General features: G+C 44.9%; 1 protein-coding gene across 3 annotated transcripts in view; it reads left to right on the top strand.

Annotated features, from left to right (window-relative positions):
• The window catches only part of LRP4 (LDL receptor related protein 4), an 80,748-nt gene that overhangs the window by 49,424 nt on the left and 17,135 nt on the right, over window positions 1-14,189 (top strand). For all 3 annotated transcript variants that reach the window (XM_041716605.2, XM_041716606.2, XM_041716607.2), the window contains exons 3-15: window positions 1,582-1,698; window positions 3,299-3,412; window positions 3,847-3,963; window positions 6,367-6,495; window positions 6,838-6,957; window positions 7,088-7,213; window positions 9,474-9,599; window positions 10,046-10,180; window positions 10,345-10,470; window positions 11,496-11,726; window positions 11,954-12,110; window positions 12,463-12,680; window positions 13,589-13,765. In XM_041716605.2, coding sequence (XP_041572539.2) covers window positions 1,582-1,698; window positions 3,299-3,412; window positions 3,847-3,963; window positions 6,367-6,495; window positions 6,838-6,957; window positions 7,088-7,213; window positions 9,474-9,599; window positions 10,046-10,180; window positions 10,345-10,470; window positions 11,496-11,726; window positions 11,954-12,110; window positions 12,463-12,680; window positions 13,589-13,765 — 1,893 coding nt within the window. The remainder of the gene's footprint in view (window positions 1-1,581; window positions 1,699-3,298; window positions 3,413-3,846; window positions 3,964-6,366; window positions 6,496-6,837; window positions 6,958-7,087; window positions 7,214-9,473; window positions 9,600-10,045; window positions 10,181-10,344; window positions 10,471-11,495; window positions 11,727-11,953; window positions 12,111-12,462; window positions 12,681-13,588; window positions 13,766-14,189) is intronic.

Genomic DNA, 14,189 nt, shown 5'->3' on the forward strand with positions numbered 1-14,189 from the left:
GTAGAGGGAATGTACAGATTTTTGTGCCTCCCTCTTCTTCATACCCCTCTGGGGCCTAGAATTAGTTTGATATGAGATGGACAGATATCTGCATGGGGTAGCCTGGACATGATGGGAAGGACCTTCTTCTGAGGGCCAAAACCAAATTCTTTGAATGTTGAGAGCAATTACATGTGCAGTGATGTCCTCAGATACAGAAATGCCTGCCACACTGCAGGAACAGCTGAGAAGATGATCCGAATTTGTGGTTAGAAAAATGGATGTTAGAGACAGTCTGAATTTATCTGCCCTGATATATTCTTACAGAGGGGGCTTTTAGGGCAGGCCCTCAATGAGAAGTGCTGGAGGACTTGCTTTGGAGAACAGTGAATGAATTAGTATGTATAATCCATGCTTCTTTATCAGGACACTGGTGGCTGTCCTGGGCCACAGAGAAACAGAAGATTGAGAAAGCTGGAAAAACTGAAAGTGTGACTATTTGTTCTCCTTATTAAATCATCCTCCTTTTGTGTGTGGCTGCTGTCTTCACCTTCCTTTTTTACCCACCTCCCTCCACTCTCACTCCCACCTCCAGGACAGTGTTGGCAGGAAAGGGAGTAGCAGCATAGCAGAGAGGGGCTGGCCTGCCTGGTGACAGATGGGAGTTGCTGTCGGCAAGCTGGGCTGGGATGAAAGGGTTTCAGGCAGTAGCCTTTGTAGCCCTCGGCCGTCACATCACCGAGCGAATGCTGTTCTTTGGAGAACACACCTGTCAGGAACAGTCTCGTGCAGCCCTTGCCTACCACAGCTGGCAGCACTTAAAAGCATGAACCTCTCAGAGTTGAGTGTTCCTCTCATCTGTAGGGGAAAGAACAGGAATGATGTTCCCTCTTGAATTCCAGCTTTGTGGCTCCAGGCCTCTTCAGAAAAGGTGGATTTGTGGTTCTGCTCCATTGCAAACAGACTCCTGTGTAGGCAGGCATCATCCCAGGTCTGTCCCCTTCTTCCATCCTTTCTGGATGGAAACCTCGAGCAAGCTTTGGATTCTGTTGTCCACGCCTGAGGTACAGAAAATTATCCCCAGCATTGGATTCCTGCTTCTCAGCTTCTCCTTGCAGATTTTTTAGGCAAAAGAACCTACAGAGTCCCCATGCTGAAACACACTGTAGCATGTTACTTCATAAAGTCAAAACCTTGCTTCTGATAGTTCTCACTCTAAGGAGCTTGCTGTGTAACAGAAACAGGATGGACTGCCCTGGGAAGCATGCAGGAAAGGTGTTGATAGTTTAACTTTGCTTGTTATAAAACAAGTGCAGTTATGGGAGGACAGCAGGCTCAGGGATGAAAAAGAAAAAAGGAACTCAATGGGGGAATTGCGACAACTACTTTTTTATGGAAAGGTCAGTGTTTCTCTGGGGAAGAGAGACTGCCAAGCTACAGACCTACCCTGACCCTCCCTCTAAGGAACAGCTCTTCCTGATGATTTGAAATTTTGTCTTTTGTTTCTAAGAGATTTAGCTCTGCTCCCTCAGGAGGGAAGGAACTTTATTTTCAGGAAGGAAGCTGGCTGCAGCTCCATGAGGTGTTTCTTTGCTCTTTCAGTGCTACCGACATGCTCCCCCTTGGACTTCCACTGTGACAATGGAAAATGTATCCGGCGGTCGTGGGTCTGTGATGGAGACAATGACTGTGAGGACGACTCTGATGAGCAGGACTGCCGTAAGTCACCTGTCTGAGGGAACAGGGTGGGTGCAGTGCCTGCCTGCTGTGACTGGGGAAAATTGACCCTTTTTATTACAGGAATGTAAGAGTCTATCCACTGAATTGGACTGTTGGCTTGTAATAAGCTACATTCTGCCTGTGATAGGGGTATGTTGTGTACCTGTAAACCCTGCTGCCTTGGCACCTGGCTTGCTGTTCGGCTGCCTGTCTTGGGGGAGGAGATGCTTCTCCATCCAGCTGTAGAACCGTTTATGCCCTGCAGCCTTGCTAGTTAATGTCCCATGAAGCACTTCCCTGAGCTGGGCTCTTCATGCCCTCCCCTGTCAGTGGAAACACCCAACCCCTGCCAAATCCTACTGAACTGCCTGTCTGGCTGACTTCCTGTGGCCTCAGGTTCCACTGTCTGACTTTTCTGCCGTGCTGGCCTGTCACCAGCATCCTGTCCCTTCAAACAGGGCTCTTTGAGGAGAGGGAGGTGCTGTAGGGATACTGCCTACAGAGTTGTGTGCATGGTGCTCCAGAGTGACTCTCTTGGAGGAACCCTATCTAAGAAATGTAGAAAAAAAGCTCTTGACTATAAAGTATTCGATGTCCACTGCATGCATGGAAGTTAGTTCACCTTCTGATCAGTATATCCCTGATCTTTGCTTGCCTTTTTGGGCAAAGAACTAGGAAGCAAAGTTCAGGGGTTAACATCCTTTGTGATGCTCTGGAATGCAGGACTAAGCTCAGTTTTCCAGTCCATTCCATTCAAATATATTCATGAATGAAAAGATATGTACGTCTGGATCTCTTTGGTTTTCTGTTTTACATAAAAGGTAGAATGCCCTCATATCTATGACAACCGTGGAGAAGGGTGTGATCAGAAGATTTGGAGTGAAAGGAGAAAGACATGGTTCTGTGCATGAGAGATTCCTGGGGGGTTGTTCAGGCTAGCAGTAACCATAAGAGGGTTTCTGTTGGACTGAAGTCCTCAGGTGCTAAATTTGTAGTCCCTTTCCTTTCCTTTCCTTACTTGTCTGCAGACAAGCTTCCTTTGGAGACTGGCAAGAAGAGTGGAATGAGGCTGCAAATGCTGAGGTATTTGCAAGAGGAAGTTCAAGTTTTCTCTCTCCCTCTTCAGTGAACATGTTCTTTGCTTTGAAGACAGCTTTGACATGGTTGTGAAAAGAAGGTGGAAATACAGCACTGCTAGCAATTATCTGTTAGATAATGATAGAGACTATTAATTAATTTTAAAAAAAGGCATGGATTACCTTTCTTCTGAGCAGGGCTATCTTGAGTCTGGCTTGGGACAGTGCTAGAATACATACCAGCATAGGCTGCGTGGCTTCATCTTTCTGTTCCAGCTACTTCCTTCAACCTAAACCTCAAGTTTTAGAGCCTCTTTTACTGTTGGTGTGTGAATAGAGTGGAAAAGCGACACTCAAGAAATCTCCCAGTGGCTCTCCTGGTATTTGTTAGGAGAATCAGCTCTCCAGCATCATTGTGTCCTTGGAGGATATGTTGCTTGACTTGTAACATGTCACACATTTAGTGTTCTGCAAGCTAAATCTTCTTGCATTGCCTTTACCTTATCCCATTTGTGTCCTTGCAGCTCCAAGGGAGTGTGAGGAAGATGAGTTCTCATGTCAGAATGGATACTGCATTCGCAGCCTGTGGCACTGTGATGGTGACAATGACTGTGGGGACAACAGTGATGAGCAGTGTGGTGAGTAATGTAAATTCTGTCCTCACAGTACTTTAAAATGAGTTGTCCACCCTGTGCATTTCTAGGATTCCCTGGACATGGATAAGGCTCCCAGCTGGCTTTTCTGGGATGAACTTGTGGGATATTCCATTCCAAGGGCTGGCTGCTTAGGATCTTGGGCTATGTGGCTTACCTGCCAGACAAAAAAAATCACTTGAGACGTTTAGTTCTTGACATGGCATTGTGAAGTCCCCTTGGATTCCTGTTGAACCCAGCACTCTGTGTCAGTTCAGTAAACAATTATGGTTTTGCTCAGGCCCTGCCTGACATAGGTATGTATAGTTTAACGAGCACTCTTGTTTGAGGGTGCCCTACGAGCTTCAGGAGGATGGTGTGATGTTTTCCTGGGTCCTCTGAGAAAAGCCAAGGCTTTGTTTGCATTGCTGTCTCTGCAGATATGAGAAAGTGCTCAGAGAAGGAGTTCCGTTGCAGTGATGGCAGCTGCATAGCTGAGCACTGGTTCTGTGATGGGGACACAGACTGCAAGGATGGCTCAGATGAAGAGAATTGCCGTAAGTGTTTTCCTTTGTAACCACAGGAAATAGCCCTTTGGACCTGCTCTTGCCTTTGGTTTTGGCATGTTTTCTGCAGCAGAGATTAAAAACAAGTTAGTTCTGCCTGTACTGGCAGCTATGCTACCTTCTGCTGCCTGCCCCAGAGGGCACAAAAGAATGGTGTCTCTCTTGTGTTATCGCACAGGCATACTTCATCTCTGCCTTGCTGCTTCTCTTTCCTCCCATAGCTGTGACCTTGATTCAGAGCAGGAGGTTTATGCTTTACTGAATATAGCTCTCTATAAAACTGGAGGAGATGAAAGACAGCTGAAAGATGAGAATATTAGTCCCTTCTTTTTCCTCTTGTCTGATTCCAGACTGAAATTTTGGAAGAACAATTTTCTACTTATTGAAACCACCCTCAGGTACTGCATGCTGAAAACACCTTCTACCTGCCCAGTCTCTTTACACGTAAATGCTTTTTGCAGGATGTTGCCCAACAAGTGACCAATGCTGAAGGAAGGTGGTGGTGTTGTAGTGTGGGGGCATGAGAACCCACAACAGTTGTTTCCTTCTTCACTTTCACAGGCTTGTAGCAAGTGGGACCGGAGTTTGCGTCCCTTTCTAACCCACACTGCCTCTTTCCTGAGTCTGTGAACACTGTCCATGTCTCTGGAACTTGCAGTGGTCCCTTCCCCCTCCCTGCTCTCAAAGGCATTTTGCAGAATTTGTTCTAGATAGCAGGAAACTTCAAAAGGCTCTGGGAGGATGATGAAGGCCGCCAGCTCCTGAAGGGCAGGGGGAGTAGATGCATGGGGGAGTTGTCTTTTATCTTTCCAGATAATGAGACTTGGCAGAAAGCCAGGGGCTGCAAACATTTCTAAGCCAGGAAAGGACTCTAAGAGGAAGCCAGCCTCTCTCCCTCTCATTTCGCTCTCTGCCTTTCTTGTTCCCTTGCCTGTCTCTTCACTGGAGGCCATGAATAGACCCTCAGGAAAAGAAGAGAGATGTTCCAATGTTTCCTCCTGTGAGAGTGGAGGGGCACCCAGAAGTGGTGTCCCTGTTTCTCTGAGCTGAAATGCTATTTCAGTCCTAGTTGGCAGTTGTCTCTATAAGACATTTTAAATAACTTAGTAAGAAGTTCAGTTTGGCTACCTCCTGTTCTTTTATCTTCATCCATGTGGTTGTCATCGTTTTCTTATCTCCAATCATGTTTGTCATTTGTCTGGGACAAGGTGGGATTACACTCTTCTTTTTTTTATTTTATTTTTGTTTATTTTGGGGATGTGTGTGTTATAATGGAATCACACAGCATGATAATTTAAGTCACTGATTTAATTTTCTCAAGGAAGCTGAAACACTCAGGCTCCTTTGGTGAGGGACACATTAACACACATTTTCATATCCAGCCACTGACACTCACTGAATTAAAGCTCTTAGGTCATGCCTTCAGGCTGTGCCCATTTCTTCAAGTTGGAGAGGCAGATCTAGTTCGCTTCCTAGACTACTCTTCTTTTCAGTCTTTCTTTTCCTTTTTGTTTAATAAATTTATATTCAGAACTCTGCAGTTGGGAGACTTGTATATCTGAAATGTACAGTGCATTCTCCAGATAGTGTGAGAAGAGGTGTCAGGTTCTGTTGTGTGGGACTCAAAATATTTTTCATACCTTCCCACTTAGTGTACTGTTGAACAGAGAGCAGTAGTCAAATCCTTGACCATTGGTTTGTTTGGCTTTGCCCAGGGTCATCTCTCTGGCAGTGCTCTTTATGAATAGGCATGGTTGTTTTGGCCAGAGCTTGAGAGGAAAGGGAGGGGGAAATCTCAAAGGTCAGGTGCTGGCCTGGACACCCTGCTGCTTGCTTGCTTCCTTTGGTCTTGAAGTGCTTGTTTTTTAAAAATTTTAAAGGAATCATTCCCTAGTTTAACCTTGCATTCTGACATGTTGCAGTCCTTAATGTGGAGCTATCCCTAAGGTTTCTTTATTTTTCTGTTTTTCTTAACTTTTTTTCAGATTTATTAAACAATTTAAACACTTCTTTGGTACTAAGACATAGTGTTTCGAGCATAAGATGGAGGGTGACACTCTTGGATCCTTTCTTAGGCTTTCCCATCAATTCTTCATTTACATATTTTTGCTTCTCTACGATTTAACAACTCTTGAAAAGTTCCATCTTTATAGCCTAATATCCTATGTAATTTTTTTTTTTTTAATTGTATTTACTGGATCATCTGCATGAGTGTTTTTATATATGAGTTTAACCTGCTTTTCAATGAAGCAAAACCAGCATTCCTCTGTAATACAAATCATGCAAAGATAAGTAGCAATGAATACTTGCCAATCCATTATGGGACTGAGAAGGTTGCCTCTAAAATGGACTGTGCCTTGTCATCTCATGTTTTTTCTTTAATTCCCTTGTTAGCATCAGATGTTCCAGCTGCCACCTGCAGCTTGGAGGAGTTCCAGTGTGCATATGGACGCTGCATCTTGGACATCTACCACTGTGATGGTGATGATGACTGTGGGGACTGGTCTGATGAATCTGACTGCTGTAAGTTAGTGCAGGGTGACGTCCTCGTCCAAGAATCAGGGTTGCAAACCTAAATGCATTTTGCGTTGGCTGGAGAAGGGGTTACAGCATAGATGGCAATCTAATTGTTCACACATAAACTGGGTCCTTCATTATTAGGGGTTTTGTTTAACTCTGGAGAGTGAGAATAGTGATGAAAACTGCGTAGTCTGCACTTCTGCTTACAAGAATTAATACGGTTTCCAGAAGAAATGTACTCAGGACCAAGTTCTGTAATAATGGGGGTAAAGGTGGTACTGAGGAGCTTTGGGGATTGTTACATTGATCTGAGTTTCCTCTTTCTGTGTATTATCATCTCTGCAGCATCTCATCAGCCTTGTCGCTCTGGAGAGTTCATGTGCAACAGTGGCTTGTGCATTAATGCTGGCTGGAGGTGTGATGGTGACTTCGACTGTGATGACCAGTCAGATGAGAGGAACTGCAGTGAGTGCAGGGAACTGGTGGAAACATTCTGTTTCTGTGGATGCAAAAGCGTGTTTGGGACAGTTAGCTTTGGAATTGGGTTTCTTCTGATCCTTCTTGCTCGTCTGATGTTCCTTTTTTGGGCCCTCAGCTACGTCTATGTGCACAGCTGACCAGTTCCGCTGCAAGTCGGGACGCTGTGTCCGTCTGTCCTGGCGTTGTGATGGGGAAGATGACTGCTCTGACAACAGTGATGAAGAGAACTGTGAGAACACAGGTTTGACCTGCTACCTTGCTGCTTAATAGCTAATTAAATTTCCATCCTTTTAGTAGGATGTAAAGTAGTAAGTAATAAAGTCTCTTTGGTATTGCTTCAGGGACTTTAGCCCAGAGTTTCTGTCCTTCCCAGAGAATGGAATCTGTAGGCTGTCTTATATACTTGCCAACTTTTGTGCTTAAGCTGTCTTAGGTGAAGGTGTTTTCTGGTCAAGTATCGTCCTGTCTTGTCCTTACGCTGTGCTTTACCATAGAGCTCTGGGACAATTCCATTCAGACTTGGAAACATCAATAATGTACCAAGTTACTACCTTTGTCACATGGGCTATACTAACTTAAGCCTTCTAGGTAGTTTTGGATAGCTTTCCTGTTGCATTGTGAAGTTGCTGAACAATTCTAGCAGACAGTGGAATCAAGAAGGACATTTAGTGGAAGAGAATAACAAAACCTTTGTTTTAGAGGATTAAGAGTGTCAGCTTCCCCCTTAGATATTTGCTTAGGAGCTACTAGTATTAATTTCACATATTGCTATTCCTTTGTATGATAGTGGTTATGGGGAGCAGGAGGATTTCAACACACCCTAGTGTTATGGTAGGATTCAAGGAATGTCTAGAATCTTCTCTTTTCCTTAAATTCTTCAGGATGCCTATAGGTTTTGTTGAGGACTAGAGTGTGCTGGTCCATGAATTCATCCTAGTGAGTGGAGCCCACCTATGTGCACTGATACTTCTGCATCAGTGTATTCTGAACAGTGGTTTTGGGGGTGACAGAATGGATTTGTGAAACTGTACCTCTTGTTTTGGGGATGTTGAGGAGTGGAGAGTGGCTGTTCTATGAGGACAGCTGAGCTGAGAGGACTTGGAGAGGCACACTTTGTAGTCATTTGAGAGCAGCTGCTCTCAACTGGTCAGCTGTTGTGAGCATCAGTGTGGTGATCCTGGAAAAAGCAATTGTACTTAAAGACAAGCTGGTAACCCTGTTTCCTCATCTTGATAACAAAGGTATTTAGAGGTACTGAAAGAAGCCAAGTCAAACTTCCAGAGCCATTGAAATGCACTATCTCCGTATTAAACCAAAGACAAGGTACAGTTACTGTAAGGTTAGTTGTGCAGTTCTACATTAGGTCTATGGTGACAGTGGAAGGTCTATGGTGAAAATTAAACTGTTTTTTCCAGGAAGTATGCTTGCTCATCTAAGCGACGTAGTGTGTTGTCCCAGTGTCTGTAGCAAGAGTTAAAATCCTCTTGGCTTTAAAACAGTTATATTTTTATTGGCCATGGAGAAGATTCCTAAAATAGTAGGCAATCAGCTGATGTAAGGATCCTTATGTTTGATATGACAAATGATGTCCAAGTTTCAGAATCCTTCATAATACAGTATTCCTGTGCTCTGAAAAGTGAATCTGCATCTGTTGTCTGGTTTTATGTTCCCACTTGGTGTGTCTGTAGTTCTTAACTGTACTTGTTAATCTCACAACTACCCTTTTCCACACTGTTTACAGGTAGTCTGTCAATCTGATTGTTTCTCTGCTGGTAACTGTATTGTCCTATTATCTTTGTAAGATTATCAGAGGGTGATGATTTAGGGACTGCTAATCAAGTTAGCTCAAGAAGTACAAGAAGTAAGAGGCAACAGGACAGTGCAATTATTGCTGAAGAAACAATCAGATTTTCAAAGTCCCTACAAACAGTATTACTTTGTTTACAAGATTTTTTGTGTAGTCTCCTTGCCAACAGCAGAAGTTGAAGCGTATAGGTCATGTGAAATCCTGTTGCCTGAGCTCAGATTTCAGGGATGCATGTAAATCTCATTCCAAGTCCATCAAAGGGCTAGACAAGATGTTCCTTCCTAGGCTGGCTTAAGATCCATTACTGTGCTGGTGTGACAGATCAGATTATTAAAGTGAGGAACCAGCTCCTCCTTTGCACATGCTGAGTAGGGTTGTGGATTCTGGAACCAAAGGGAGCTAAGCCAGGACCTTCCAGTCATTCTAAGAAAAACTAGTCAGATGAACTTCACAGTAAAGCAACAGTGGACTCAGACTGGTGAAGAGTTTGCAGACCTCCAAATCAGCATAAAAGTATGCAGAGCAGTAAGTACTGCTAGATGAGCTGAATTCAAAGGAAGAGGAAGTAATGTATTTGTGCTCACGTGAAAAGTTTGTAACAAATCTTGGAAAATGTTCTGTATTCTTTTCTTCACCATGACTGTTGTTCCATCAGAAAGCTGTGATGTGCTACTTTTCCCTTCTTCTGTTTCAGGCACCCCTCAGTGTGCCCCAGACCAGTTCCTGTGTGGGAATGGGCGTTGTATTGGCCAGAGGAAGCTGTGCAATGGAGCAAATGATTGTGGAGACGGCAGTGATGAGAGCCCACATCAAAACTGTCGTAAGTCCTCCCAAGTTCAGTCTTAGACATAAATGGAGGCCCATTAATGTGTAGGAGTCTATCTGGTGTTACTGAAGGATTTGTGTAGGAAAGAAAGTCTGAGCTATAATAATGGGAGTGAGTTAAAGATTGAGGAAAAAACCCTTGTTGGTTTTGTTAATTAAAGACTGCACATGAGAAATGATGGGGAAAATATGATCTTAGATATCACCATTTGTCTACAGAGACACTGAATCCTAAAAACATGTTAGTCTGAGCTCTGTTGTCCTGTTCAGTTGTGGCCTGCAGAGAAGAGCTCTGGCTGCAAAGAGGAAGCTTCCAGCACAGCTTGTGTCCTCCCCCTCTTGTTAAGCCTGCTTTGAAGGGTGACTGCTGCCTAACAGCTGAAGGCAAGAGCAGCTGCCTTGTGTTTTCAGCTCAGTTATTTTCACATGTTTCTTCTGCAGGTCCACGAACAGGGGAGGAGAATTGCAATGTCAACAATGGTGGCTGTGCTCAGAAATGCCAGATGGTACGAGGGATGGTACAGTGCACTTGCCACACAGGTTACAGGCTCCTGGAAGATGGCCGATCATGCCAAGGTGGGTTTTTGGAGCAGTAACCTCCTCCCTGCTGCTTTGGTATGTTTGAAATTGATGGCTATGATAGAATGAAAATCAGAGTATGAAAGCAAATGCAATCTATCAGTGAGATTTTCAGGTTTGTTGATGATCTATCTAATGGTAACTTTCTCTGTAACATGCAGATGTGAATGAATGTGCTGAGGAAGGCTACTGCAGCCAAGGCTGTACCAACAGTGAAGGAGGCTTCCAGTGCTGGTGTGAGCAAGGCTACGAGCTGCGACCTGACAAACGTAGCTGCAAAGCTCTAGGTAAGGGGAGTTCAACCTAACAACAAAACTGGTGTTTGTCTGTGGGTCCAGTTCCCATAATTATGTCTTTAGTGCTTCACTGGCAGCATTGTGCTATTCACCAAACACGTGAAGGAAAGGAGGTACCTGGATTTGATAAAAATGTTTGTGAAAATTTTGTGTGATTTTGACCATGGAGAGAGGTACTACACTGTTTCCTTTCCCTGCCAGGGAGACTGTGCTTGCCTTTTCTTCCTAGTCCTTTGTCATTCCTTGTGACTCAGAGCCTGGGACAAAATGAGATTTCTGACTCTGTTCAGGAAGTGTCTTAGCATTTCCAATGAGTGAGGCTGTGTCACAACTCTATATGGTTTGACCCTTGATGCTGGTCACCAATCCTGAATGCTGTGAATGGCTGCTGTATGGAGATCTGCTGGGTTTTTTTAAAAGATACCAATACACTTCTTTAACTTTATTCATCCTCTAATGTAGGAGCTGAAGAATTAGAAATTTCACTTAAAGACTTCAGATTTCATTAGGAATTCCCCTAGTGATATCCATAAAGGATGTTGATATTTTGGTGATAGTTTTTTGCAGTGGAAGTACCTGCTGAGTTTATATCTGACTAAGGCAGATTTCAACTGTGTCCCGTCTGTAGTAGAAGGTGTAGTAGAGCATATATGTTTACATGGCTAGGAAATGTGTATAGAAAAAAGAAACTCTAGTCCAGCTGCCGAGTGGCTGTCTAGTGATATGGTTTCAGAGGCTGAGGTGAGACAGGCTTAGGTAGGACCTGGAATGATTGCTTCTTGCTGAGTTAATGTTTGCCAGAAGGTTTAAAACTGCTCATCTTTGAGTTAGGATTGTGTATAGAGGATGTAAAAACAGCTCTCTGAAGTGTTTTGGTCTCTGAAGTGTTTTGAGGGTTGATTTCTGTTGCCAGTACTGCACAACTCTGTTCTGGGATTTGGTGCAGAGGGAATGGTAGGCAGGACCCAGTCAAATGCTGTCAAATACTCCAATGCTGTCTTCCTGTATATTCTTAGGGCCAGAGCCCGTGCTGCTCTTTGCCAATCGAATTGATATCCGACAAGTGTTGCCTCATCGCTCTGAGTATACGCTGCTCCTGAACAACCTGGAAAATGCCATTGCCCTTGATTTCCACCACAGCAAGGAGCTGGTGTTCTGGTCTGATGTCACGCTTGATCGCATCATGAGGGCCAATCTGAATGGTAGCAATGTGGAAGAGGTGGTTTCCACAGGGCTGGAGAGCCCAGGTGCGTCATCACAAGAAAGGCAATGGTATAGGGTGGGTGAGTGGAGGAAAGTGGGGACCCAGCATTCAGAACAAAGTGCGTCTCCCTGAGGAAGGGTATGGGTTGGATGGAATGGGTGTTAGGTAGGAGAAGAAACTGGGCCTCTTCAGAGGTGGACGGAGAAAGGGAACCATTTTTCTGTGCAGATTCATGGTTTCATTCTGTGCTTAATTCTGTCTTGTACATAGGTGGACTTGCTATTGATTGGATCCATGATAAGTTATACTGGACGGACTCTGGGACATCTCGAATTGAGGTAGCAAATTTGGATGGCACTCACAGAAAAGTGCTTCTGTGGCAGAACCTGGAGAAGCCCCGAGCAATTGCCCTACATCCTATGGAGGGGTGAGTGAAAATATGGGAAACCAGGGGGAAATCCCAGTGAGCCCTCCATGTACATGCTTTTTGTTGAACATTGAAAACCCCATTCTTGGTCACAAAGGTTACCTTGGAGCTCAGGACTTGAATTGGTATTGACAGTTTGGGGAACCTGGCAATGCTGGGACCATTGAGAGCCTTAATCCTGCTCTGGGCCCTTCAACTTTCAGCAGGTGTTACTTTTCACTTCTCCCATGGCTGTGATCCAGGCTCACACTCAAGGTCACAGGACTGATGTTGCTTTGCCCTGATAGGGAGTGATGTTGGGTGCAGTATGTGGGCCACAGGTTTTCTAGCTGTCTCTCTCTCCCTCCTCCAGTACTATCTACTGGACTGACTGGGGCAACACTCCCCGCATTGAGTATTCCAACATGGATGGCTCTAATCGACGCATCATTGCGGATACACACCTCTTCTGGCCCAATGGACTGACCATTGACTATGCAGGACATAGAATGTACTGGGTGGATGCCAAACATCATGTCATTGAGAGGGCTGACCTTGATGGGCGCAATAGGAAGGCTGTTATTAGCCAAGGTAAGTAACTGCCTTTCTCCGGGGAGTGCTTTCTGCAATAAAGACCACAGAGTAGTACAGTGCTGATCTGAGTTTGAGACATTGGCTCTTGCATCTGTGCTTGTCTTCTGTTCTTTGACTGTGGAATTAATTCTGTCACTACCGAGGGATGGAGTTTGCCATGCAGTCATCATTGGCTGCATCAGAAGCAGGATGAGGAGGTGAGTCTGCTCTTGTGAGACTCCACCTGGAATACTGCATCCATCTCAGGGGCTCCAAATGTAAGAAGAACATGGAACTGTTGGAGGAAGTCTAGAGGAGGGTCACAAAGTTGATAAGAGGACTGGTGCACTCCCCTACAAAGGCTGGAAAGAAAGTTGAGAATGTTCAGCCTGGAGATGATAAGGTGGTGTGGAGACCTCATTGCAACCTTCCAGTATATGAAGGGAACCTACCCAGAGGCAGGAAAGGGACTCTTCATCAGGAACTGTAGCGTTAGAACCAAGAGTACTGGATACAAATTAAAAGAGGGGAAATTCAGGTTAGGTGTTAGGAAAACATTTTTTTACTGTGAGGATGGTGAAGTGGTGGAACAGGTTGCCCAGGGAGGTTGCGAATGCCCCAACCTTGGCACTGTTCAAAGCCAGGTTGGATAAAGCCTTGAGCAACCTGATCTGGTGGGATGTGTCCCTGCCTATGGTGGGGAGATTGGGACTAGAGGATCTTTAAGGTCCATTCCAGCCCTGTAACATTCTATCTATGATTATAGGACAGCAGAGAGGAATTGTCTGTTAAATTAGTGTGAAGTGTATTTGAGCAGGTTGAGTGTGGTGAAGCCTAAGGGGCATTTAAAGAACATTCCCTTGTCTCCCTGCTAGACTGAGTCATGTTAGACGTGATCATATTCCTGTACTGGATGTCTATTGCAGGGCTCCCACACCCATTTGCTATCACCGTGTTTGAGGACAGTCTGTACTGGACAGACTGGCACACCAAGAGCATCAACAGTGCCAACAAATTCACAGGCAAGAACCAGGAGATCATCCGCAACAAACTCCACTTCCCTATGGACATCCACACGCTGCATCCTCAGCGTCAGCCAGCAGGTAACTGCAGAGCGGGTAGAGACTCATTTAAGCCAGTAGAAGACCTGGAGTCACCCACTCGCTGTGAAGTCGGGAGATGACATCCTGAGCCCAGCGTGTGGACACAGCCCCGCCTGTGCCGGAGCTGGGGCAGGACTTTCTCCACCGCCCTCGTGTTGAGGTTGCTCGGCCGGTACATCGGAGTTGGGTGTTACCGCAGCTCCCCCTGCTGACACCGGGGGAGGAGGCCTTTCAGTAGGAAATACTTGGGGCTCGTTTACACAAGAGATGTTCTGAGACGGGCAAAAATCATAAGTGGGCACTGTAATGACTGACACCTCCCTTACTCCTCTTCAATTGCCATTATCTGCTCTCAAAATGCATTGAGTTAAATGTTAATTTTAAAATTGAGCCCTGGAAATGGAGTTAGTGCTTTAGTTTATAT

This window comes from Taeniopygia guttata, chromosome 5 (genome assembly GCF_048771995.1).
Source record: "Taeniopygia guttata chromosome 5, bTaeGut7.mat, whole genome shotgun sequence".
NCBI classification, from domain to species: domain Eukaryota; kingdom Metazoa; phylum Chordata; class Aves; order Passeriformes; family Estrildidae; genus Taeniopygia; species Taeniopygia guttata.